This window comes from Juglans regia, chromosome 8 (genome assembly GCF_001411555.2).
Source record: "Juglans regia cultivar Chandler chromosome 8, Walnut 2.0, whole genome shotgun sequence".
NCBI lineage: Eukaryota > Viridiplantae > Streptophyta > Magnoliopsida > Fagales > Juglandaceae > Juglans > Juglans regia.
Genome location: NC_049908.1, coordinates 5,972,496 through 5,998,885, shown reverse-complemented (window position 1 = coordinate 5,998,885; position 26,390 = coordinate 5,972,496). Strand labels below are relative to the sequence as shown.

Here is a 26,390-nt window from a genome sequence, read left to right as displayed (position 1 = left end):
AAAAGAAAAAAAAAATAACACCACTAGAATGAATGACTTTGCATTGAGTTTGCTATAACTTGAAAATACCAAAGAAATATGCTCAACAAAACATTGAGACTAATGCAATATTATTTTACCCTTAAAATAATGATGCATTTATAATTTTTTACAATTAATCAACATAGTAGTTCTACTTCACATAAAATGTTAAAAATTTATTAATTTTACATAATTATCTTTCATTTACATTAAATTTGTAAAATAATTAGAAAATAACTACTCATGTATTGTTACCAATAGTTTGATGAATGATGATGTTTTGGACGTGTTTCACATTCCTAGTCACTTGCAACCTACAATAAGAATGAGTGAAGAGGCTCCAAGGTGTAGGGACGCCTCTTATGCCTAAGTTAAGAGAATAATTTGTCTCCTCTAGATGACATTTGGAAGAATAATTTGTTTTTTCTTTAAATTTTCTAAAAAAGAGATTCAAGAAAAAGAGAAAGCAAGCACATATAAATAATGAAAAAATGGAGCAATTGTATTATTTCTTCTAGATTTATTATTTTCAGTTATGTCGGTTGATTTAAATATATCTTAATTTTTTGATTAAAATAAAATTAAGCTAAACTCTGTCTTCTTAACTATGTGATCAATGTTAATTAAATATAGTTTGAAAATAACATTTTTTGAAAGAAAAAAAATACAGAAAAGGATAATAAAAAAAATGAATAGTTAAGGTCTCGTTTGTTTTGAAAAAATATCTCATCTCACTTATCTAATCATTACAATTTTTTCAACTTTTAATATAAAATAAAATAAATAATTTAACTTTTTCAAATCTTAAAATAAAAATAATATTAAAAAATATATTCTAATAATATTTTATTTAATTTTTTATTTTAAATATCATTTTAATTTGTCTCATTTTCGAAAACAAACTAGACCTAATAGGAAAGAGGGGTTTTGATTCTTGAATGCAAAACCACATTATTCATAGTCATAAGAGACCGACCCTGTGGTCGAGAGGAGAGTGTCTCAGCTCTCACTATATACTCGCCTTTTCTTCTTCTCCAAGGACTTGAAAACAAACAAACAAAGCAACATTTTTTATTGAAAAGGCAGCGACCTTCTAACCCCAACGCTCCGCACTCCTTCCGCAATCTTGGGCTTCTCTCTCTCTCTCACTCTAAAATCCCATCTCTTTCTTCTTCTCGGATGTGTATTCAGCAATCGCCCCCTCTCTCTCCTCTTTCAGGTACCGTTTTGCTCTCTCTATACACATCTGTCTGTTTATACTTGTATGCTTATATCCATCGTTTTAAGTATCCGATCTATCCGTAAATTTTAGAATCATATTATTGGGTTTTTCATCTTTAAGTTTTATTTTTGTAGGGTTTAGTTCCATCCTAGATTTTGCTTCTGTTTTTAATGTTTTGTGTATTTGTTTTCGCTTCTTTCTCAGAAAAGTAGTAGTTAGAAAGTAGTCAAGGCCGGGGCGGGATGACTACCATAAGATCGAGCCTGCCGTCGCGGCTGCGGCAACTTTTGTCCGGAGAGGGCTCCCTCGTTCCCTCTGTCAAACTGGACTCCGAGACCGTGAGTTTTCGTCCCTCCTATACTGGAAATTGTGTTTATGTGCGTGTGTATCTACCCGCCTGTGGATTTTGATTAGGGTTTTATGAGAATTGTCAGGGTTTTCGTTAACCTATGCATTCTGAACCGTTCCTATTTGATACAAGGCGGTCTTATGCTGTCATGTAACTTCTATCTAGAACATTTTACATGGACTTTTTTTTTTCTCTATGCCTTTCATTGAGTAATTGAAGTGTTTGGCCGGTGGTTCTGTTGACTATTTATCTAATGGGGTTATTTTTGTACTATGAATTTTCAAATATGGATAAAATGTTACTGCCATATACCTTTTCTTTTTTCTTTTCTTTTTCTAGGATGTAATTTTATTCTGATTGAAAGGCTTTCTTCTTCTTCTCTCTAATATTGTGTGACTGGTAATTTTTATTTATTTATTTTTAAACTCAGAAAGCATTTCTATGTACAAATATATGGCAATTTTGAAACACAAATTTGTCTTTCCAATTGTCAAAGATGGCTTTAGTTTAGTTTGTGATTTATGTACAAATATGTTTGTTTAATTTAGTTTTTAATTTCTTTACACAATAAAGAAATGAAGTAAAGATAGCACATTTTATTAAAAAGCATTAGCGGTGCAACCCAAGTACATGGGATGTATATAAAGGGGAATGCCTAGTCAAAGGAAGGGGAGGGTAGCAAGAATTAGTATATATCGATTTTGGATGATGCACTAGAAAAAATGGAGTGAAAATTGGCTAGTTGGAAGAAGATGTATCTAACCAGAGGTGGTAGGGTCACTTTAATCAAAAGTACCCTTTCCGACTTGCCAACCTACTATCTATCACTCTTTTCGCTTCCTACCAAGGTGGCTCATTGCATGGAGAAACTTCAATGGGATTTCTTGTGTGTTTTTTTTTTTTTTGGGGGGGGGGGAATGAATGACGAGTTTAAATTCCACTTGGTAAAGTGGGATTAACTTGGGTGATGCCGAAAAGGGTAATAAACTTCCTAGCTTCTTAAGATGGTCCCAATTTGTCTATGGTGGTGTATTTACTTATAAAAAAAAAAAAAAAATTTGTCTATGGTGGTGTATTTGGAGGGAGAGGAATGCAAGAAGTTTTGAAAATTGAGAGCAGTCAATGGATGAGCTTAGAATTTTATTTTTCAATACTTTATTTTGTTGGTCAATTGTAATTGATTTTAATGGCACGTCTTTTCATGACTTCAATGTATCACTAAACTAGCACGCATTGGCGATGCTCTTGTATATGTCCCGTATACTTGGGCCTTTGTCTATTTCATGCTTAATAAAATGTTGTTTATTGAAAAAAAAATATACAAAAGAAGTGAAGCATGAATAGTTGTGGACCGTAGTCCTCTCATTCAAAGCCTTAATTATGGAAGCTTTTAACTATGGCAGTGTTCTTTCGCAATCTTCAAAGTTACAGGCATCGTTTCCTACCAAATTTGACATTCAGCACAAAGTTTCCATCCTCCTGATGTTTGTGTGGTTTACCTACCCAAGCAGCCATTAACTCCACCACTTGGAGTGGCATCACCTATTCTATCCCAAGAAGTTGGAAGATTGGTGCCCATAAGCCCTACACACTTCACATTGAAGCAACAAGTGGTCTATGACTCTATTGTCTCCCCCCCCCCGGCAAAAAAAAGAAAAAAAAGAAAAAAAAAAAATTCAACTTCTGCCACACCAATCCATCACCATTATGGGCCTCCTCCTCAACTTTTCCATTGTCTGGTAATGAACAAGGAATATCCATCTTTATGCTAAACATGATGTATTGAACTCATAATTCATTAGATTGGATTTGATTGGAAGGTACTAAAAAAATCAGCTGCAGTGCTAAACCCAATTTCATTTCAATAATTTGGATCTTTTCCCATTCTTATCAAAATAATGCCACTCTTTAGGGAGCCTTGTTCTGCCATATACTTTTTTGGGGAAAGGAATGTACAGCCAGGGATTGTAGGACATAATATGATGATATGATCTTAAGCATCCTTCTTTTGGAATAGATCTGGCCCTTTTCATCAACATTCATGATAGAATGATATGATCTCAAACTTCCTACTTTTGGACTGGATCCGCCCTATTTCATCCTCATGATTTCTCCTCATTCTTAGTGAATATAGAAGATTGAGGAGCAAACTGACCAAATCCACTTCCCAATCTTGTACAAATCTGATGAAGGAGATGTTCCAATGTGGATTACCATTTGTAACTTAGAGAAGTTCAGCAACTGATGCCTCTTCTTAGGAAGAGATGCTAAACAGGTCTGAGTATTTCCTTTATTGCATGGCCCGACAACTGCTTGCCATATAATGACCGAGTGAATAGAAACACATCTTTGATGACCCCAAACCATTGGAAGAGATTGGAGCACAATTTGCTGACCAATTGAATAGATGATATTTATGCTCACCCTCCACCCCACTTTATAGGAATTCCCTTTGGAGCTTCTCAGTACGCTTTGCCACACCTATCTAGATGGGAATGAGGGAAAAAAATTGAGTTAAGAGAGTGTTCTTGATCAGAACGGCCTGGCCTCTTTTGACAAATATAGACGCATTCTGCCAACCAACTATTCACCTTTCCATTTTCTCAATAATATCATCCCATTGACAAAGGAATCAGGTAATCAATAATTTGATTTGCTCTCAAAATTCTGATCTCAAAAGAGGTAGCTCAAACAAGGGCAAAGCAAAAGGTAAGGGGCTTGAGGAATTTTAAATGAAGCCAAGATCTTGACATGGAATGCGAGAGGGTTAAATGATAGGGCGAAGAGATTGAAGGTTCGAAACTTAAGGAATGGAAGGAAGATGTTGTGAGCTTCCAAGAACTAAATTGCCAGTTGTAAGGGTCATAATGCGTAGTTTATGTAGTAGTCAATAGGGTTTTTGGAGGAATTGTGCTTATGTGGGATAGGAGGGTTGTGGAGAAGCATGGGGAATATGTAAGTGAATATGCAAGCATTTCCCATACAATTTTTTTTTTCTTCAATTTTACTCGGCTCCCAATTGTATGAACATTGAAAAATGTTTGAAGATAACTTTGAATGGATGTTTATGGGCCGAATATTGATAGTGGGAGGAGATGACTTTGGAAGGAATTGGTTGGATTGATGACTTGGACAATCCTGTGGTTTCTTTTTATCCTTTTCTTTTGAAGTGGTCAATCCCGAGGTTTATAGGCATGGATTAGTATTACTTGGTTCTTGAGCATGGGGTTTAATGGTACCATTATATCCAAGTTCAAATGGAATTTTATGAGTTCATTTTTTACTTGATCTAGACCTTATGGGTATTCCATTAGAAGGCAACAACTATATGTGGTCTAATAACTGGGCCAAGCCTGTCTTCCAGAAGATGGCCCGACAAGAGAGGGCTTGGGCAGGTCACGCGGGAGTAGGTTGGAGGCCCTCTGTGTAGGAGCCGTTGTCGCGCTGCCAACAGAGGATGGTGGACTTGCCGGAGTTGTCCTTGCGAAGCCACTAGAAGATGCCGACAAAGGTGGTGGTGCAAGCAGAGGGTGGACTGATTTTGCAGGAGGCACATAAAATGCCGACTATGAGGGAGGTGGATCTTGCACCACCACTGAGTGACTTTCCTCCTCCGGGGAGTGCACAGAAATTGCCGATGGGGTCTGGGGGAGGAGATGAGGGTACAACGAGTAACTTTGAGTTGCATAGTGACATAGTTGTAATGGGAGATAGCGCAAAAGGTGGATCTGAGGACTCGGACAGTGATGATCTTTTTCTTTCAAATGAGGAGAACTCTCAGAGGCTTATTCAGGTTTCAAATGACCCTGGTGGGGAATTTGGTTTTGTGTTTGGGGAAGAGAACATGGAGGAACAACCGGATTTTAGAATGCAGAACCCTATCCCTTTGAATTGTTTGTTTTCAAATCATGCTAGTGCTTCAGACTGGGTGTTTAACACGGTGAAGGATATAGAGGAAATGGTGGGTTTGAAGTGTGAAGGTTATGAGGAACAGTTCATGGCACTACTCACTGCTATCGAAGTGGGTCACCAACAACAAAGGAAAGCTGTTTCTAAGAAACAGCGGCAACTCAGAAGGCTAACCTGGTCCATGAAGTTGAAGGTAGCTCTAGTAGGGATAGGACCAAAGGGAAGGGGCTGGCCTATCTCAAATAAAACAAAAAATTGTATTGTGGAATGTTCGCGGACTAAATGAGGCTAGTAAGCATATTCAAGTAAGAAACTTGTTGCGAGGGTGGAAGGCTGACATCTTTTGTTTACAAGAGACGAAGTTGAAAGTTATTACTACAAAAATTGTACAAAATATATGGAGGTGCGTACACGTGGATTGGGTATATTTGACAGCTAGCAGTGCCTCAGGAGGAGTGTTGGTGATGTGGGACCAACGGGTGGTGGAGAAAAGGGAGGAGTTTATAGGGTTATTTTTGGTAGCATGCTCTTTTAGGAGTGTGTCAGATGGCTATTTGTGGGCCTTTGCAGGTGTTTATGGTCCCAATTTAGATAATGATCGTAGATTATTGTGGGATGAACTAGCTGGAGTACACAGTTGGTGGGATCTTCCATGGTGTATTAGTGTAGATTTTAATGTTATAAGATATCCCTGTGTGTGCTTTGGAAATAGAAGAATGCGTCCAGCAATGTTAGATTTTTCGGATTGCATCTTTGAGTTGAATTTTGTGGATTTACTAATGGCGGGGTGTTCATGTATGTGGGCCAATAATTAGACGTGGTCTCGATTAGACAGATTCTTAATTTCCTCGGAGTGGGAAAGTCATCATCCGGAGGTTTGGCAAAAGAGATTGCCTTGGCTGTGTTCGGAGCATTGGCCTATTATGTTGGATTGTGGTGGGATTCAAAGAAGACGTTGGTATTTTAAGTTTGAAAACATGTGGCTGAAATCGGAAGGTCTTGTGGATAGGTTCAGACAATGGTGGTCTTCTTATCAGATACAGGGTACCCCAAGCTTCACGTTTGTGGGTAAATTGATAGCTTTAAAACAAGACTTAAAGCTTTGGAATAGACAGTCTTTTGGCGACATTGGGGAACACAAAAAAAGTAGGTTAAGGGAGATCCATGAGCTAGAAAAGTTACAAGAGTCTAGGACCTTAACTCCGGAGGAGATAGCCCAAAAGTTAGTGCTGGTTGCAAACCTTGAGAGGATCGTTCTATTAGAAGAAATTTCGTGGCAGCAAAAGTCGAGAGCGTTATGGTTGAAGGAAGGTGATCAAAGTACTAAGCTTTTCCACAGGATAGCCAATTCTCACAAGAGATCCAACAACATTGAGATGCTGAAGATTGATGAGGTAGATTGTAAGGATGAGCAGATGATTAAAAATCATGTAGTTGGTTTTTTTGGGCAACTACTTACCAAGCAGGAGAGTTGGCGGCCTAAGCTTGATGGGCTAGTTTTTGATGCTATTGGGCCTATGGATGGTAACCGTTTGGAGAGGCCTTTTGAGGAGGTTGAGGTTTTCGAAGTGGTGAGGAAAATGGCTAAAGACAAAGCCCCTGGTCCTAATGGGTTCTCTATGGGTTTCTTTCAAACTTGCTGAGATGTATTAAAGGATGATCTCATGAAGGTGTTTCATGAATTTCATTCGGATATAAAATTTGAGAAAAGCCTAAATGCCACTTTTCTTGCTTTAATACTGAAGAAGGTTGGGGCTGTGGAGATTAAGGAGTTCTGATCCATTAGTCTAGTAAATGGGGTATACAAGATTCTTTCCAAGGTACTTGCGAATCACCTTAGTGAGGTAGTGGGGAAGATAATCTCAAAGTCTCAAAATGCTTTTGTAAAGGATAGATAGATTTTAGACACGGTTCTTATTGCAAATAAGTGTCTGGACAGTAGACTGAAAGCTAGAAATGTAGGGATTATGTGCAAGTTAGACATGGAGAAGACATATGATCATGATAATTGGGACTTCCTATTCGACCTTCTTGGGAGATGATTTTGGGGAGAGATGGAGATCTTGGATCCATTGGTGTATATCTACGGTGATATTTTTAGTTTTGATAAATGGAAGTCCAACATGTTTTTTTAATAGCTCATGAGGTCTAAGACAAGGAGATCCGTTGTCCCCTCTACTCTTTGTTATTGTGATGGAGTCTTTGAGCAGAATGACCTCAACCTTGGTCGCCAATGAGCATGTGACTAGCTTCTTGATTGGTTCCCCGGGAGGGGGATTTATTAATATTTCACATTTATTGTTTGCAGATGACATTCTTATTTTCTGAGGCAGATCATAAAAAGGTTTGAGTATTGAAGGCCCTCCTACTTTGTTTCGAAGCAACTTCAGGGTTGAAAGTAAACTTGGACAAATGACGTTAATGCCCCTTGCATTAATGGAGTTTTTAGCATTCAACATCATGTTAATGCAAGGGGCAGTTTTTTGTAGCTCTCAGAATTCTGTAATGGAAGGAGGAAAGGTTTGTTAGTGATTCTGGAGGGAGCAAATGACATTGGATGGAAAGGCTTTCTGTAGTCCATTCTAAGTGTCATTGAATCCAAAGCCACTTCTCGAAGTGGAGAGTTTGTTGTGGGAAAACAGTGGGAAGGCCTTCCTCAATCAAAGGTGCTTCATATGCAACGATGTTGAGGTCACTGGCGGGTAGTCAGGCCAAGACCAGCTTAGCGGTAGAAAGAAAGGGCAAGGCAGTTGTAGGAGACAAAAGACCTCAAGTGACTTTGGGAGAGTTGGAAGGGGTCTTGTGGGATTTCAAATCTCAATTGAAGGGAGTTATGGATTATGTACGAGATCTAATGATTAAGGTGGATAAAGGGCTGGATTTAGTCGTGGGTACAAGTGTGCCGGAAAGTGTGTAGGCAAAGGGTGTGTCAATGATAGAGTCGTTGGACGTTGACATCTTTGTTCATGCCAGTGTCACTATGCCTTTTGAGGATGCAAATGGGATAACAAATGGTAGTGCTTCCCCTTTTGAGGAAGCAGTAGGGTCAGACAAAGTGGCACAGCGAGGATCGTCGAGGGGTGGAGCATATACACAAAATGTTGATGGAGGGTAGGAACCTGTAATGGTAACAGATGGAGGGGAAAACAACCATATACCTGTCAAGCAACCTTTTGGAGAGAGGAAATTATCGATTTGTCATTGGTGCCTCGTGTGGGGGAAGGTTTAGAATCGTCATTGGTGCCTCGTGTGGGAGAAGGTTTAGAGTCGGGAGTGCAGTTGGGTACTGTGGCTGGGGATAATGTCGTTCCCCTGGTTTCTCTTCCTCCGATTAACGATATAGCGGGTTCAACAGTGGATTGGATTCTGAATAAAGATAATGGGTTTCTACTAACCCTAAGACTTTCATATGGAGAACATGGAGAATATGAAGACCAATTTAAAGCACTACTCACTGCAATCAAGGCGAACCACATGCTTGAAACCAAATCTAAGTTTAAGAAAAGCAGGGAGTTAAAGAATCTTTCTTGGGCAATCAATTACGATACTAAGGGAGCTAGCTCAAGTCGAGGGAAGGCTAAAGGGAGGGCTTTGTGAAGACGTTCTCGTAGTGGGATGTTTGGGTAGAGGATTATTTTCACGGAATCTAGGGGATGGGGTCTGGGAGGTGTATCGATAGTTTTCCAATTCGGGCTTTGTGTATTGTGGGTAGGTTTTCGTGGGCTTTTAGGTCATTAGGGGCTTTCTTGTATGGGTTAGGTGTTTTTCTTGTATACGTCTAGTGTACTTAGTTACTCTTATTGATATATATATAATATTATTACTTATAAAAAAAAAGTAAACGTAGACAAATCAGAGATGGTGCCGATAAGAGGTGTTCAACGTATAAGATAGTTGGCTAATATTCTGCGGTGTAAGATTGCCTCCTTTTGACATATATTGGTCTCCCGTTGGGGGTCGCTTCAAGAGCAGCCTCTTTATGGGATACAATGATTGAGAAAGTAGAGCGTTGATTAGCAGGCTTGAAGAGAATGTACCTGTTGAAAGGTGGTAGAATGACCCTGATAAAGAGTAAATTATCTAACCTACAAACCTATTTTTTGTCATTGTTCCCTATTCCAGCAAGTGTGGCACTTCGTATTGAGAGACTACAATGGGACTTCCTGTGGGGTGGAATAGGCGAGGAGTTTAAATTCCACCTAGTCAAGTGAGAGAAGGTATGTGGCCCTCTCTCTAATGGTAGTTTGGGCATTAGAAATTTGAGAAATTTCAATCGGGCGCTGCTTGGAAAATGGCTGTGGAGATACCATAAAGAACCAAAGGTTCTATGGAAGTTGGTGATTAAGAGTAAATATGGTGGCTTATGGGGAGGATGGTGTTCCAACGAAGTGAGAAGGGCAAATGGAGTGGGTTTGTGGAAACATATAAGAGGAGGATGGGGAGTCTTTTCTCGCCACACAAGTTATCGTCTAGGAGATGGGGCTAGGATCAAATTCTGGTATGATACTTGGTGTGGTAATGGTGCTCTAAAGGATATTTTTCCTGCTCTTTTTAGGTTCGCAAGTGCTAATGATGTTTCAGTGGTGTAAGTCATGGCGAGAGTAGGGGAACAAATCCAGTGGAATATCAATTTTAGCCAGGCGGCACATGATTGGGAAATAGACAGTTTTGCAACTTTTTTCAGCCTCCTGTACACAAGCAAACCGAGTAATCAACATCTGATTTATTGTGGTGGATTCCTACAGAAAAAGGCCTGTTTTCGGTTCGCTCGTTTTATAAGTCTCTTTTTCAAGAGCTTCCAACTCAATTTCCATGGAAAAGGATTTGGAGACATAAGGGGTCTCTCAAAGCAGCATTTTTCTTGTGGACGGCTTCCTTGGGTAAGATCCTCACAACGGATAATTTGAGAAAATGAAGGGTGGTTATTGCAGATTGGTTTTGCATGTGTAGGAATGGAGGTGAATCTGTGGACCATCTTCTACTACATTGTGAGGTAGCTCGAGGGTTATGGAACGAGGTATTTAGTAGACTAGACTTGGGTTGGGTTATGTCTAAGACAGTAGTGGCGATGTTGGCTAGTTGGACAGATCTAAAAGGCAATCAACGGATCAAGGGTGTATGGAAGATGTTGCCTATTTGCATCATGTGGTGTGTGTGGCAGGAGCGCAATGAATGGACGTTCAAGGACAAAGAGAGATTGATGGAGGAACTAAAAGCTTTCGTTTTTAGAACTCTTTGTACTTGGGCCATAGGCATTAATTTTAATGGCCAAGATTTTCACGAGTTCCTTGTATCTTTTGCCCCTATGTAGTTTAGGGCCTTCTTTGTACTGAACATGGCTTTGCCTATTCTTTTATTAATATACCTTTACTTATAACAAAAAAAATAACTGGGCCAACCAAACCTGGTAAGAATTCTTAGAGGAGGCTTCCCAGATTATTGTTAGATCATTTTCCCTTGATACTTGACTGTGATGGTGTATCTAGGCAAGAGGGTATTTCAAATTTGAGAACATGTGGCTAAAAGCTAATGGCTTTGTGGAAAAAGTGGATCAGTGTTTGCTTTTATAAAACTACAATGGTTCCACTGAGTTTTGTGTTGGCAAGCAAGTTGAAAGCTTTAAACTAAGATTGGGAAAAATGGTAGGTTCAGCTTTACAGCTAAGGGTTTTTTATGCGTCTGTTTACACAGTGAATCTTATTTTATGAACCACTGAACCATTCATGATTGTGCAGCTTTGGAATGTGGTAAGATCAGACTTAACTGGTGTCATTTTTACATAATGATAATGCATGTATTTTTTATTGGGACTGGGTGTCCAGGAATGCTGTTAGTCCCGACTAATCCCGGGGGTGCACAGACCCTTGGCAATAAGTTTTCCACAAGTGCATCTCGGATAATTCAAAGGAAAAATCCCCCAGTCTGATGGCCCCTAAAGATTGTTTGCAGCAGGGGGATTTGAACCTTAGACCTGGGGGAAATATACCCCCAAGCCCAAGGCCTTTACCACTTGAGCCAACCCCTAGGGGTTAAATGGTATACCTGGCACATTTTTGTCTGAAATAGCTCATATTGATAGTGGTTTTTTCCCATTTAAGTCTCTGCCAATGGTTGTCAGGTCAAATGGTCTCTTGTCCTCCGGAGTGATTTAAAAATCTGGCATGGGTGACTGAGTTGAATTGAAAAAGAAAAAAGAAAAAAATTTGTTGCACATACTATTAGAGATGACCAAAACGTCAGAAAATTGGCATTACTGTAGTGTTGAATTTACCGATGATGCCATTGCAGTGATGTATGCAGGTTTTCTAGCTGTACTTGGACTTGTGCATCCCTTGCATGGCGTCAGGAATTGGAAGATTTGTGTCCTTCTCGCTAATGACTACTGCTAGATTATCTTTGGTTGTATTAGATGAGATTATTTATCCAATATATATATATATATTATATTTATGTATGAATGGATTGGTTCCTTATGAGGGTTGAATCAAGTTGCATAGGCCCTTTGCGACCATTTTATTTTTATTTTACCTGGAACATGCTAAAAGAAAAATAATATGTATACAAAAAAACATGCTAAAATTTTTTCTCTTGATCATTGCTTGCAGCCTTCAAAAATCAAATTGTTTATTGATAAGGTGATCCAGTGTCCATTGCAAGATATAGCGATACCTCTTTCAGGTTTTCGATGGGAGTATGGTAAGGTAATATAATGCTACTTCTGCTAGTACTGCTGTGCATAGTTTTTTTTATTTGCTTATTTTTTTGTTGCTTTTCAGGGTAACTTTCACCATTGGAGACCGCTGTTTCTGCACTTTGATACGTACTTCAAGACATACCTTTCTTCTAGGAATGACCTCCTGTTGTCAGATAAAATTTTAGAAGATGATAGTCTATTTCCCAAGCAGGCAGTTCTACAAATTTTACGAGTAATGCAAACAATTCTTGAGAATTGCCATAACAAGAGTTCATTTGATGGCTTAGAGGTATGTTGATTTTAGTGTCACAGGTCATGTTTAGTGTCTAGACTTGGGTATGAAACTAATTGCCTGGATCTCTTATTTCAAGGCATGTTAGCTTTAGGTGGTATTATGCTTATATGAGCATCTGCTACTGGTTCTTGCCTGATATGTTATACTGTTTGTCCTCTTCAGAATTTCAAGCTCCTGCTTTCATCAACTGACCCAGAGATTCTTATAGCTACACTTGAAACTCTATCTGCACTAGTGAAAATAAACCCCTCTATGTTGCATGGAGGGGGAAAGTTGATTGGTTGTGGCTCAGTAAACAGCTCTCTCTTGTCTCTAGCCCAAGGATGGGGAAGCAAGGAGGAGGGTTTGGGTTTGTATTCATGTGTAATGGCAAACGAGAGAACCCAAGAAGAAGGGCTTTGTTTGTTCCCAGCTGATTTAGAAAATGACTCTGATAAGTCTAACTGCAGGATAGGCTCTACTCTCTATTTTGAGATGCATGGGGTTAATGCTCAAAGCAGCAAGGAAAATAGCAATCAAAATACTTCTAGCTTGAGAGTTATACATATACCGGATCTTCATTTACAGGAGGAGGATGATCTCTCACTGTTGAAACAGTGCATTGAGCAATATAATGTACCTACTGAGCTACGGTTTTCATTGTTGACAAGAATTAGATATGCTCATGCCTTCCGTTCTCGCAGAATATGCAGGCTGTACAGCAGGATTTGCCTTCTTGCATTCATTGTGCTTGTTCAGTCTAGTGATGCTCATGATGAACTTGTTTCATTTTTTGCTAATGAGCCAGAGTATACGAACGAGTTAATCAGGATTGTGCGGTCCGAGGAAGTTGTTTCTGGAACCATTAGGACACTTGCAATGCTTGCCCTGGGAGCTCAGTTAGCTGCATACATGTCTTTTCATGAGCGGGCACGGATTTTGAGTGGATCTAGTATCAGTTTTGCTGGGGGTAACCGGATGATACTCCTGAATGTGCTCCAGAGGGCTGTTTTATCGCTGAAGGCCTCCAATGATCCATCATCTCTTGCCTTTGTTGAAGCACTTCTTCAGTTCTATTTGCTTCATGTTGTTTCATCCTCGAGTTCTGGGAGTAATATTAGGGGGTCAGGCATGGTTCCTACATTCTTACCATTTTTGGAGGATTCTGATCCTACACACATGCATCTTGTCTGTTATGCTGTTAAAACTCTACAAAAGCTCATGGATTACAGTAGTTCAGCTGTTTCCCTGTTTAAAGAGTTGGGGGGAGTGGAGCTTTTGGCTCAAAGACTGCAAATAGAAGTAATTAGGGTTATCGGTTTGACTGGGGCTCTTGAAAACTCGATGATCATTGGTGAGAGCTCCAGAAACAGTGATGATCAGCTGTACTCCCAGAAGAGGCTCATTAAGGTTTCGCTGAAGGCGCTTGGATCTGCTACATATGCTCCTACTAACACTACCAGATCCCAACATTCCCATGATAGTTCTTTACCGGCTACTCTTACATTGATATTTGGCAATGTAGATAAATTTGGAGGTGACATCTATCACTCAGCAGTGACTGTTATGAGCGAGATGATCCACAAAGACCCAACTTGTTTTCCTGTTTTGTTTGAAGTGGGTCTTCCAGCTGCTTTTTTATCATCGATAGCAGCTGGTATACTTCCTTCATCAAAGGCTCTTACATGTGTTCCTAATGGCCTTGGTGCCATTTGTCTTAATGAAAAAGGCTTGGAGGCAGTGAAAGAAACTTCAGCATTACGTTTCCTTGTTGACATTTTCAGCAGTAAGAAATATGTTACACCAATGAATGATGCTATTGTTCCTTTGGCAAATGCAGTGGAAGAGCTTTTGCGCCATGTATCTTCTTTGAGAAGCACTGGTGTTGATACAATCATCGAAATTGTTAACAAAGTTGCTTCTTTTGGGGACAGTAGCTGCTCAGGATCATCTGGGAAATTGAATGAGAGCACTTCAATGGAAATGGATTCCGAAGACAAAGGCAACGAAAGCCATTGCTGTTTGGTTGGTGCAGTTGATTCGGCTTCAGAAGGGATCAACGATGAGCAGTTCATTCAACTGTGCATCTTTCATTTGATGGTACTGGTTCACAGGACTATGGAAAACTCTGAAACATGTCGGCTATTTGTGGAGAAGTCAGGAATTGAAGCCTTAATGATGCTTCTTTTACGGCCTAGTATTGCACAGTCATCTGATGGAATGTCTATTGCTTTGCATAGCACCATGGTTTTCAAGGGTTTTACTCAGAATCACTCTACTCCACTGGCACATGCTTTCTGTTCCTCTCTCAGAGACCATCTGAAAAAAGCTTTGACTGGATTTGGAGTCGTTTCAGGGACCTTTTTGCTAGATCCAAAGATGCCACAGGATGATAGAATCTTTTCTGCACTTTTTCTTGTGGAGTTCCTTCTGTTTCTTGCTGCCTCAAAAGACAACCGTTGGGCAAGTGCGCTGCTTGCAGAATTTGGACATGGTAGCAAGGATGTTCTGGAAGATATTGGGCGTGTCCATCGAGAAGTTCTGTGGCAAATTTCTCTTCTTGAAGATGCCAAGCCTGAAGTGGAGGATGATGGTGCTGCTTCTACATCTGAATCACAACAGTCTGAATTGGCTACAAATGAAACTCAAGACCAAAGACTCAACTCTTTCAGGCAGTTCGTTGATCCATTATTGAGGAGGAGGACATCGGGGTGGAGTATTGAATCCCAGTTTTTTGACCTTTTAAACACATACCGTGATCTTGGTCGTGCCTCCAGTTCCCAACAAAGATATGCCGATAGTTCTTCAAACTTACGATTTGGAGCTGGTAATCAAGTTCATCATTCTGCTTCTTCAGATGCTGCTGGAGATGTTAGTAAGCAGAGATCCTACCATACTTCTTGCTGCGACATGATGAAGTCGCTTTCTTTTCACATTACCCATTTGTTTCAAGAGTTGGGGAAGGTAATGTTGCTTCCCTCTCGTCGACGGGATGATATTTTGAATGTTTCTCCTTCTTCAAAATCAGTGGCTTCTACTGTTGCATCTATTGCTCTGGATCACATGAATTTTGGGGGTCATGTGAATCCTTCTGGAACCGAGGCATCCATATCAACAAAGTGCCGATACTTTGGAAAGGTTATTGAGTTCATTGATGGCTTTCTACTGGACAGGCCAGATTCCTGTAATCCAGTTTTGCTAAATTGCTTGTATGGACATGGTGTAATTCAATCAGTTTTGACAACATTTGAAGCTACCAGTCAATTGCTGTTTGCTGTGAACCGTACTCCTGCATCTCCCATGGAAACTGATGATGGGATCTTAAAGCAGGATGAAAAGGGAGTTACTGATAATTCATGGATTTATGGCCCTCTATCTAGCTATGGGAAACTCATGGACCACTTGGTGACCTCATCTTTTATATTAACCCCATTTACAAAACACTTGCTTGCCCAACCTCTAACAAGTAGTAATGTTCCCTTTCCAAGGGATGCTGAGATTTTTGTGAAGGTTCTCCAGTCCATGGTGCTGAAGGCAGTGCTTCCTGTTTGGACTCACCCCCACTTTGTTGATTGCTGTAATGATTTAATTACTTCGGTTATTTCTATAATTAGGCATGTCTATTCTGGGATTGAAGTGAAAAACGTCAGTAGCAACACTGGTGCTCGCTTGACTGGACCTCCTCCTAATGAGACTGCTATTTCAACAATTGTAGAGATGGGTTTTTCCAGGTCTCGTGCAGAGGAAGCTCTCAGGCGAGTTGGATCAAATAGTGTGGAGTTGGCAATGGAGTGGTTGTTCTCCCATCCAGAGGATGCTCAAGAAGATGACGAACTTGCTCGTGCACTTGCCATGTCCCTTGGGAATGCTGCATCAGACACAAAGGAAGTGAGCACAAATGGAGATACTCAACAGCTTGAAGAAGAGATGGTGCAACTTCCTCCCGTTGAGGAGTTGTTATCTACATGTACTCGGCTCCTGCAGATGAAGGAGTCTATTGTTTTTCCAGTTCGAGACCTGCTCGTGATGATATGCTCCCAAAATGATGGACAATATAGGTCAAATGTCATCTCCTTTCTTGTTGATCGGCTGAAGGATTGTACTTTGATTTCTGAAAGCGAAAATGGTGCCATGGTATCTAGTCTTTTTCATGTTCTTGCTCTACTTTTTCATGAAGATGAAGTGTCACGAGAACTTGCCACAACGAATGGTCTGGTTGCAGTTGCTGCAGATCTACTTTTGCAATGGTGTTCTGGATCAGTTGGAATGGAGAAATGCCAGGTTCCTATGTGGGTGACAACTGCTTTTCTTGCTGTTGACCGGCTGTTGCAGGTGGATAAAAAACTGAACTCTGAAATTGTGGAGCAGTTGAAGCAGGACACTGCTAATAACCACCAAACATCTCTCACCATTGATGAGGATAAGCAAACCAGGTTGCGGTCTGCATTGGGATTAGTTCCAAAGCATACTGATATAAATGAGCAGAAGAGACTTATTGAGATTGCTTGCAGCTGTATCAGGAACCAGCTTCCCGCTGAGACAATGCATGCTGTTCTCCAACTGTGTTCTACTCTCACTAGAACTCATTCTGTTGCTATTAGTTTTCTTGATGCTGGGGGACTGAGTTTACTGCTTTCTTTGCCAACAATTAGCCTCTTTCCTGGGTTTGATAATGTGGCTGCTAATATCATCCGTCATATTCTTGAAGATCCGCAAACCCTACAGCAAGCAATGGAATCTGAGATAAGGCACAGCTTTGTGGCTGCCACCAATAGACATACGAATGGAAGGGTCACTGCACGAAACTTCCTGTCAAATTTAAATTCCGTCATTTCACGGGATCCAGTAGTCTTTATGCAGGCTGCTCGGTCTGTTTGCCAAGTTGAGATGGTCGGTGAAAGGCCCTATATTGTCTTGCTGAAAGATCATGACAAAGATAAGTACAAAGAGAAGGAGAAGGAGAAGGAGAAATCACTGGAGAAAGATAAACAGCAAACTACTGATGGGAAAGTTGCTTTGAGTAATGTGAATCCAGTTGCTTCTGGGAATGGGCATGGAAAACTTAATGATACGAATTTAAAGAGTGTTAAAGCTCATAGAAAATCTCCACAGAGCTTTATAAACGTGATTGAGCTTCTTTTAGATTCTGTCTGTACTTTTGTTCCTCCCCTGAAAGATGATGTGGTTTCAGATGTCCTTGATCCATCATCAACTGACATGGACATTGATGCTGCAGCTATTAAGGGGAAAGGAAAAGCCGTTGCCACTATGTCTGAAGAGAATAATCAAGCCAATGGGGATGAAGCTTCTGCATCACTTGCAAAGATAGTATTCATATTAAAGCTTTTGACGGAGATTATGCTGATGTATGCTTCATCTGTTCACATTTTGCTTCGGAAGGATGCTGAAGTTAGTAGTTGCCGGTGTCCTCAACAAAAAGGTCCTGCTGGTGTGTATGCTGGTGGAATATTCCATCACATTCTTCACAAGTTTCTTCTATATTCTCGGAGTTTAAGAAAGGACAAGAAAATAGATGGTGACTGGAGGCATAAACTAGCAACCAGGGCTAGCCAGTTTTTGGTGGCATCTTGTGTCCGTTCCACTGAAGCAAGGAGGAGGGTTCTAACAGAGAGCAATTATATATTCAATGACTTCATTAATTCGTGCAATGGTTTTAGCCCGCCGGGAAACAATATACCAGCTTTTGTCGATCTGCTTAATGATGTACTAGGTGCTCGTTCACCTACTGGTTCATACATTTTACCTGAAGCTTCTGCCACTTTTATAGATGTTGGTCTGGTTAGGTCATTGACTCAAACTCTTCAAGTTTTGGATCTGGACCATGCTGACTCACCTAAAGTTGTTACTGGTCTAATTAAAGCTCTGGAGTTGGTAACAAAGGAATATATCCATTCTGCTGATTCTAACAGAGAGAAGGATGATAATTCAACAAAAATTCCCGATCTTACTGAATCTGCAAGAATGGATAATAGTGGTGATGTATCTCAGTCTGTGGAAGCAGCATCTCAATTCAATCCTGATTCTGTGCCAGCTGACAACATTGGGTCGTATAATGCTGTCCAACCTTACGGTGGCTCTGAGGCTGTTACAGATGACATGGAACACGATCAAGATCTTGATGGAGGTTTTGGTCCTGCTAATGGGGATGACTATATGCATGAAACCTCTGATGATGTGAGGGGTCTTGAAAATGGAATTGATACGGTGGGAATACAATTTGAAATCCGTCGTGGACAAGAAAATATTGATGAAGATGATGATGAGGAGATGTCTGGGGATGATGGGGATGAAGTGGATGAAGATGAAGACGATGAGGAGGAACATAATGATCTTGAAGAAGATGAAGTACACCATCTTCCCCATCCTGACACGGATCAAGATGATCATGAAATTGATGATGATGATTTTGATGAAGAAATAATGGAGGAAGAAGAGGATGACGAGGATGACGAGGATGGAGTAATACTGAGGCTGGAGGAGGGCATAAATGGAATAAATGTTTTAGACCATATTGAGGCTTTTGGTAGAGACAATAATTTTTCCAATGAAGCTCTCCATGTGATGCCAGTGGAAGTTTTTGGTTCTAGACGCGAAGGGCGTACTACGTCCATCTACAGTCTTTTGGGCAGAAGTGGTGACAGTGTTGCCCCGTCAAGGCATCCTCTTCTACTGGCACCTTCGTCATCTGTGCACTCAGCTTCTCCTCGGCAATCTGGTAAGCTTCTTCTAGGGATGGTTTTTAGACCTTGAAATAATTGAATTCTTACTGCAATTTCTGTTGTTACCTGTATTTTAGCTTAATTATTTCCTCTAGATTTAATATTTGGCATTCTCGGTCTCTGATGCTGGAACACACTGCTGCAGAGAATGCACGTGACATGGTCTTTCCAGATAGGAACTTGGAGAGCACCTCATCACGCTTGGATTCTATTTTCCGTTCCCTGAGGAATGGGCGCCATGGACACCGTTTGAACTTGTGGGTGGATGATAACCAGCAAAGTGGTGGATCAAATGCAGGTTTAGTGCCACATGGCCTTGAAGAGCTGCTAGTTTCCCAATTGAGACGACCAGCCCTTGAGCAGCCTTCTGACCAGAACACAATGGCACAGGATCCTAAAAGCAAAGATGAAGTTAGCCAGTTGCAGGAAACAGAAGCAGGTGCAAGGACCGACATTTCTTTTGAAAACAATGAAAGTAGTAGCATGCCACCTTCAACTGTTGAAATTGATAGCTCTGGCAATGCTGATCTGAGGCCTGCCGCAAGTGAACCTCTACATGGAACTGATGCATCCAGCTCGCAATTGCAATCTGTTGAAATGCAGTTTGAAAACAATGATGCAGCTGTACGGGATGTTGAAGCTGTGAGCCAAGCAAGCAGTGGAAGTGGGGCGACCTTGGGTGAGAGCCTTCGAAGCCTTGACGTCGAAATTGGAAGTGCTGATGGCCATGATGATGGTGGAGAAAGGCAAGCTTCTGCAGATAGAATGCCATTGGGTGATCCACAGGCAGCTCGCTCTAGAAGGACAAATGTCTCTTTTGTGAATTCTACACCTGTTGATGGAAGAGATGTGTCCCTTCATAGTGTGACTGAAGTTTCAGAAGGTTCCAGCCGAGAAGCGGATCAGGATGGTCCGGCAGCAGAGCAGCAACTCAACAGTGATGCTGGTCCTGGAGCAATTGATTCTGCATTCCTGGATGCTCTTCCAGAGGAGCTGCGTGCTGAGGTTCTTTCAGCTCAACAGGGTCAAGCGGCTCCGCCCTCAAATGCTGAACCACAAAATTCAGGAGATATTGATCCAGAATTTCTTGCAGCCCTTCCCCCTGACATACGAGCAGAAGTTCTGGCACAGCAGCAAGCACAAAGGCTACATCAATCTCAGGAACTGGAAGGTCAACCTGTTGAAATGGACACGGTCTCAATAATTGCAACTTTTCCTTCAGATTTGCGAGAAGAGGTACATTGGTTTTTGGAGTGTCCTTTATTCAGTACTTGTAAAACCATATGTAGAATTGAAATGAGCCTCTTCAATTTTTTGTCTGTGTTTTATTATCAGGTTCTCTTAACTTCGTCTGATGCTATCCTTGCAAATCTGACGCCAGACCTTGTTGAGGAGGCAAACATGTTGCGTGAAAGATTTGCACACCGTTACAGTCGCACCCTTTTTGGTATGTACTCTAGGAATCGCAGAGGTGAAACTCCAAGAAGAGGTGAAGGTATAGGGTCCAGCCTGGAAAGAGCCGGGGGAAGCATTGCCCGTAGGTCAATTGGAGCTAAGCTAGTTGAAGCCGATGGAGCTCCTTTAGTTGATACAGATGCTCTGCATGCCATGATTAGGTTGCTTCGTGTAGTGCAGGTATAATCTTGGTTATTTACATATGCCCTTTTTTATAAGTATTTAGATATGTCCTTTATGTGTATTCTTTATGAACTATGCATTTATGGACATAAATATTGCAGCCACTGTACAAAGGTCAGCTGCAGAGGCTGCTTCTGAATTTATGTGCTCATCATGAAACCAGAAGTTCTATGGTGAAGATTCTCATGGACATGTTAATGCTTGATACAAGAAAGCATATTAACAACTTGAGTGCTGGTGAGCCTTCTTATCGGCTTTATGCTTGTCAGAGTAATGTGATGTATTCACGTCCTCAGTCTTTCGATGGTAAGACCCCTTATTTAATCTACTCCTTTGATGGGTAAGTTTTGGTTGCCCTTCCTATAATTACTAGAGTCAAGCTGTTTTCAAGAATGGGTGGAACATGGTCTTGGATTTTCTGTCGGGGAAATATATGTGATAAGAGCTCCTGGTGCTTCAAAGGTTGCCCTGGTCACCCAGTGTTGAATAGGGTGGTATGAAAGAAATTAAATTTATTTTGTATTTTTTTTTTTTTTTTCGGTTTGTATGCTTGATATATTTTTACTTGATGTTCAAAAGACTTTTCTGTAGTATCAAGGATTTATGCATTAAAAAAAATATCATTTCTTATGTTGTTAGTGGTTTTGACATGTGGCAGTAGCATGCAACTTGTCATCAGCTTCTTATGAACCTTTTTGTCCTTATAGGTGTTCCTCCCTTGGTGTCTCGGCGTATTCTTGAAACTCTTACTTATTTGGCTCGTAATCACCCATCAGTGGCGAAGATTTTGCTACAGTTTAGGTTGCCTCAACCTGCTGTACTGGAGACAGAAAATACTGATCGGGCACGGGGTAAAGCTGTGATGGTTGTTGAAGATGATGGAATGGATAGGAGTGATCATTGGAAAGGATATATATCCATTTCGTTGCTTTTGAACCTCTTAAATCAACCCCTTTATTTGAGGAGTGTAGCCCATCTTGAACAGGTGATGCTTTGCATGAAGTTTTATTTGGTTTTCTTACAATTGTTAATTTAGATGTGTTCATTAAGCTTTACTGTCTGCTTCTTTTTCAGCTTCTTAACTTATTGGAGGTCATCATTAATAATGCTGAAAGTAAATCAGTATCTGACAAATCTCGGGCATCTACATCTGAGCAACCATCTGGTTCAGAAAGTGTAACGTCAGATGTTGGGATAAGTAGAGAATCTGGTCAAATTTCTTCAGATGTTGCAGCATCGTCCAAGGACATTGATATCTCCAAGCTCAGCACCACTGGTGTGCTCAAGGAATTTGATCCGCAAGCTGTATTGCTTAACCTACCACAAGCAGAACTCCGACTTCTATGCTCATTGCTTGCACGAGAGGGGTATGATGCTGCTTTTGGCCTATTAAATTGCTTTTTCTGTGGTATTATATCGGATGAATTGTTATACCTTTGAATACCAAAAGCTGGATCGCTGGATTTCTGTTTATTTTTTAGTATTGTCCATTCTGTTTCCAGTTCCATACATTCATCTATATATTTATATCAATAAAATTTCTTATTACTTACAAAAAAAAAACATTCATCTATATATTTGAGCAATTACATATTTGTTGGTAAGCTTCTGTTACGTATTTGGTTTGGGTCACATCACTCATTCTGTGTCCAGACTTTTATAGTGGTCATGTTCCTTGCTTATTCATCCAACAGTCAATGCATGATCAACACATGATTCTCTGATGCCCGTACTGTAGTTTCTATTAAGTTCATTGTGACAGCCTACATTAGACATTTGGTTTCAATTCCTCGTTGAGAGTGGATGTGATTTTGACCTTGTACATTTGGCTTAACAAATTACATGATACACCCAGACTGTCAGACAATGCATATACTCTAGTGGCGGAGGTAATGAAGAAGTTGGTGGCAAATGCTCCAACTCATTGTCATCTGTTTGCTACTGAGCTAGCTGGGGCCATTCAAAACTTGACTTCATCTGCTGTAGATGAGTTACACATGTTTGGTGAAGCTGTGGAAGCACTCCTCAGCACAACATCCTCCGGTGGAGCTGCAATATTAAGGGTTCTGCAGGCACTAAGCTCTCTTGTTGCTTCAGTGAGTGAGAAAGAGAATGATCTACAAATTATTCCTGAAAAGGAATATACAGCCGCTCTTTCTCAGGTGCGAGACATAAATGCAGCTTTGGAGCCTCTGTGGCTGGATCTGAGCACTTGCATAAGCAAAATAGAGACTTATTCAGACTCGGCACCTGATTTGTTGACTTCATCTAAAATGTCAGCCTCTAAACCCTCTGGTGCAGTCACTCCACTCCCTGCAGGCTCTCAGAACATCTTGCCATATATAGAATCTTTCTTTGTGGTGTGTGAGAAATTACATCCTATGCAGCCAGGGTCTAATGATGAATTTAGTATTGCTGTAGTTTCAGAGGTCGAAGATGCCACCACTTATGCTGGCCAGCAGAAAACCTCAGGGCATACTTCGAAAGTTGATGAAAAACACCTTGCTTTTGTGAAGTTCTCAGAGAAGCATAGGAAGCTGCTAAATGCTTTCATCAGGCAAAACCCTGGGTTGCTTGAGAAGTCCTTCTCCCTCATGCTAAAGGTTCCTAGATTTATTGACTTTGACAATAAGCGTGCTCACTTCAGATCAAAAATAAAGCATCAACCTGACCATCATCACAGTCCCTTAAGAATTTCTGTAAGAAGAGCTTACATTCTTGAAGATTCATTTAACCAGCTGCGTATGAGATCCGCTGAAGATTTGAAAGGGAGGTTGACAGTTCACTTTCAAGGAGAGGAAGGTATTGATGCAGGTGGACTTACAAGGGAGTGGTATCAATTGCTATCCAGGGTTATCTTTGATAAGGGGGCACTACTTTTTACAACTGTGGGTAATGAGTCGACATTTCAACCAAACCCTAACTCTGTGTATCAAACAGAACATCTGTCATATTTCAAATTTGTTGGGCGAGTGGTGAGTATGTTTTAAAGTTGCTCTATTACTTGTAAAAAAAGAATGGTTTAAAGTTCTCTTATCCCATTGAGAGTTGTTTGTATTTTTCCTACTTATTCCTCATCTTTTCAGGTTGGGAAAGCACTTCTTGATGGGCAACTCTTGGATGTCCATTTCACTCGATCATTCTACAAGCATATATTGGGGGTAAAAGTTACTTATCATGACATTGAAGCCATTGATCCAGATTACTTTAAAAACCTAAAATGGATGCTTGAGGTAGGCTACATCAACCATGTGTGTGTGTGTGCGCGCGCTCGTGCAGAGTTTCCCTCCAAGTGACAATTTGTTTTACTTTGTTTCTTGCTGGCCTTTGCAGAATGATATAAGTGATGTTCTGGATCTTACGTTTAGCATTGATGCTGATGAGGAGAAGCTGATATTGTATGAGAGGACAGAAGTAATGATTTTCCGTACTCCTTCAAGAACTTCATCTTCTCTGGGGAAAGATGTTAGTGTTTATATTTACATGTCGTGGATCTAATGCAGGTGACCGACTATGAACTCATTCCTGGTGGACGGAATATTAAGGTTACCGGGGAGAATAAACACCAGTATGTTGATCTAGTTGCTGAGCACCGGTTAACAACTGCTATTCGTCCTCAAATAAATGCCTTTTTGGAAGGATTCAATGAATTAATTACCAGGGAATTAATTTCTATCTTCAATGACAAGGAACTTGAATTACTGATTAGTGGGCTTCCTGATATTGATTGTAAGTTTCCTTCAAAGTAGTTCATTCACTTTGTCTCCTTATAGAGAGGCATTCCGTCATTCTCCCCCCGTTAAAGTCTGTAAAAAGTACAAAATAATTCACCTCTGACAGAATGTTTTTGTACCCGTCTTTCAGTGGATGATATGAGGGCAAATACTGAGTATTCTGGGTACAGTCCTGCATCTCCTGTTATTCAGTGGTTTTGGGAAGTTGTTCAGGGTTTCAGCAAGGAGGATAAGGCTCGTCTCTTGCAGTTTGTGACTGGCACCTCTAAGGTATTTTTCCTCAATATTTTTTGGACTTGGTTTCTGGCAGATTTTTAAATAACACAACTCTTTATTTTCATATGCAAATAACAGAACTCTTTATTTCAGAACACACCATTTTGGTCTGAATATACACATGGATAAGCCTGTTTGTTTGTTGGCGATTTATTCAGCAGTTGGTCCCATACATGTTAATTACATAAATCTACAAGTTACTTCATATTCATGTTTAATCATCAAGTGATCCTATTTGTAAGTTTGAATGTTGGGTCCACGACAGTATCAGCTTTGTCACAATGTACTTTCTTTGTTCTTATTTAGAAATGTTATGCATAAAGTTGGACTGATTGCAGTGTACTTTGATTGCACTACTTACAATTGTCGTGATGAAGTATTTAAGGTAATAAAAGAATTCCCCCCACGCTGTTTTTTGGGTTTAATGACTGAGCTACGCAACCAGGTGGAGGGGACTGGGTATGGGATCCCTCTTTTATCCCTTAAAAAATCTCTCCCATCCCTGTATCAGTGGGATTTAATCTGAAGTCCCTAATACACATTGAGAAACTGTTATTTTTTTGGGTTAAGTAGAAACGTTATCTTTTAACCATGTTATCATTTATTCTTAGTTTCGTTTATTCCCATGACATAGGTGGTTCAAATTTCTCTGTATATCTATTCTTTCTGGTCTTATAATTTTTTTTTCAATAAAAATTTTGTTTACCGATGAAAAAAAAATAAAATCTTTCTAGTCTTATAAAGCTCTCCTCATCCATCACTTGCATGCAGTGCATATCTTATTGATCCACAAAAGGGACTGACTTCACTTGTTTGTACCTTGATTGTACCGAATGATGCGTTTTATGTATGCACCTCATTTCTGTGTGGATACATTTGGGAAAATGTGTACGTTTGAGCTTACCTGTTTGGTACACTGACTTTTAAGTTAATATGGTAATGGTTTGAGCACTCCACTCCTCTTTCCAATTTACCAGGTGCCTTTGGAAGGGTTCCGTGAACTTCAAGGGATTTCAGGCTCACAGAAGTTTCAGATACACAAGGCTTATGGCAGCCCTGATCACTTGCCTTCTGCTCATACTTGGTAATTTTTTTAAAAAATATTCCTAATTGTCTTGATGTAATTTATTTACGTACTTGGTTTGTTGTGAGTAGCATTGTTTAATGGGAATGAAAATTGGTTCAAAATTCTTGATTCATGCAGTTTCAACCAGTTGGATCTACCGGAATATCCTTCTAAACAAAACTTGGAGGAAAGGCTATTACTTGCAATTCATGAAGGCAGTGAAGGGTTTGGATTCGGTTGAGAATCATAATGGGAGGCATCAAGATAACCTTGTAGATAATACAGATTATGTCAAATGCTACCATGAAAAGGGGGAAATTGGGTGTTAATTGTGGGACTTTGGGGGTAATGCAGGTTGATATATTGTATAGTCTTATATTTTCTATTGGAAATGCCTCTGGCGGTTTTTGATTTACCCATCATCTTCTTTATTTATTTACTAGTGATTACCCATCATCTTTTTAACA

At 40.2% G+C, this 26,390-nt stretch overlaps 1 protein-coding gene across 2 annotated transcripts; it reads left to right on the top strand.

Annotated features, from left to right (window-relative positions):
• The first annotated feature begins 1,072 nt into the window (after positions 1-1,072).
• LOC109011819 (E3 ubiquitin-protein ligase UPL2-like) lies at positions 1,073-26,390 on the top strand. 2 transcript variants are annotated; one of them, XM_018993161.2, is made up of 17 exons: positions 1,073-1,240; positions 1,448-1,581; positions 12,107-12,202; positions 12,278-12,484; positions 12,653-19,205; positions 19,355-20,445; positions 20,545-20,844; positions 20,949-21,084; positions 21,555-21,832; positions 21,922-22,214; positions 22,703-23,822; positions 23,934-24,080; positions 24,181-24,261; positions 24,351-24,576; positions 24,712-24,851; positions 25,835-25,941; positions 26,062-26,390. In XM_018993161.2, the coding sequence occupies exons 2-17, from the start codon at positions 1,486-1,488 to the stop codon at positions 26,162-26,164; spliced, it is 10,974 nt and encodes a 3,657-aa protein (XP_018848706.2). In that variant the 5' UTR covers positions 1,073-1,240; positions 1,448-1,485; the 3' UTR covers positions 26,165-26,390. The 2 variants fall into 2 exon arrangements, with proteins under 2 accessions (XP_018848706.2, XP_018848705.2); XM_018993160.2 differs by having other exon boundaries at positions 20,949-21,153.

Coding starts and splice junctions, on each gene's coding strand:
- LOC109011819 (XM_018993160.2), top strand. CDS start 1,486: ATGACTACCATAAGATCGAGCCTGCCGTCGCGGCTGCGGCAACTTTTG. Junction 12,485..12,652: donor GTTCATTTGATGGCTTAGAG/GTATGTTGATTT, acceptor TGTCCTCTTCAG/AATTTCAAGCTCCTGCTTTC. Junction 20,446..20,544: donor CTTCAGATTTGCGAGAAGAG/GTACATTGGTTT, acceptor TTTTATTATCAG/GTTCTCTTAACTTCGTCTGA.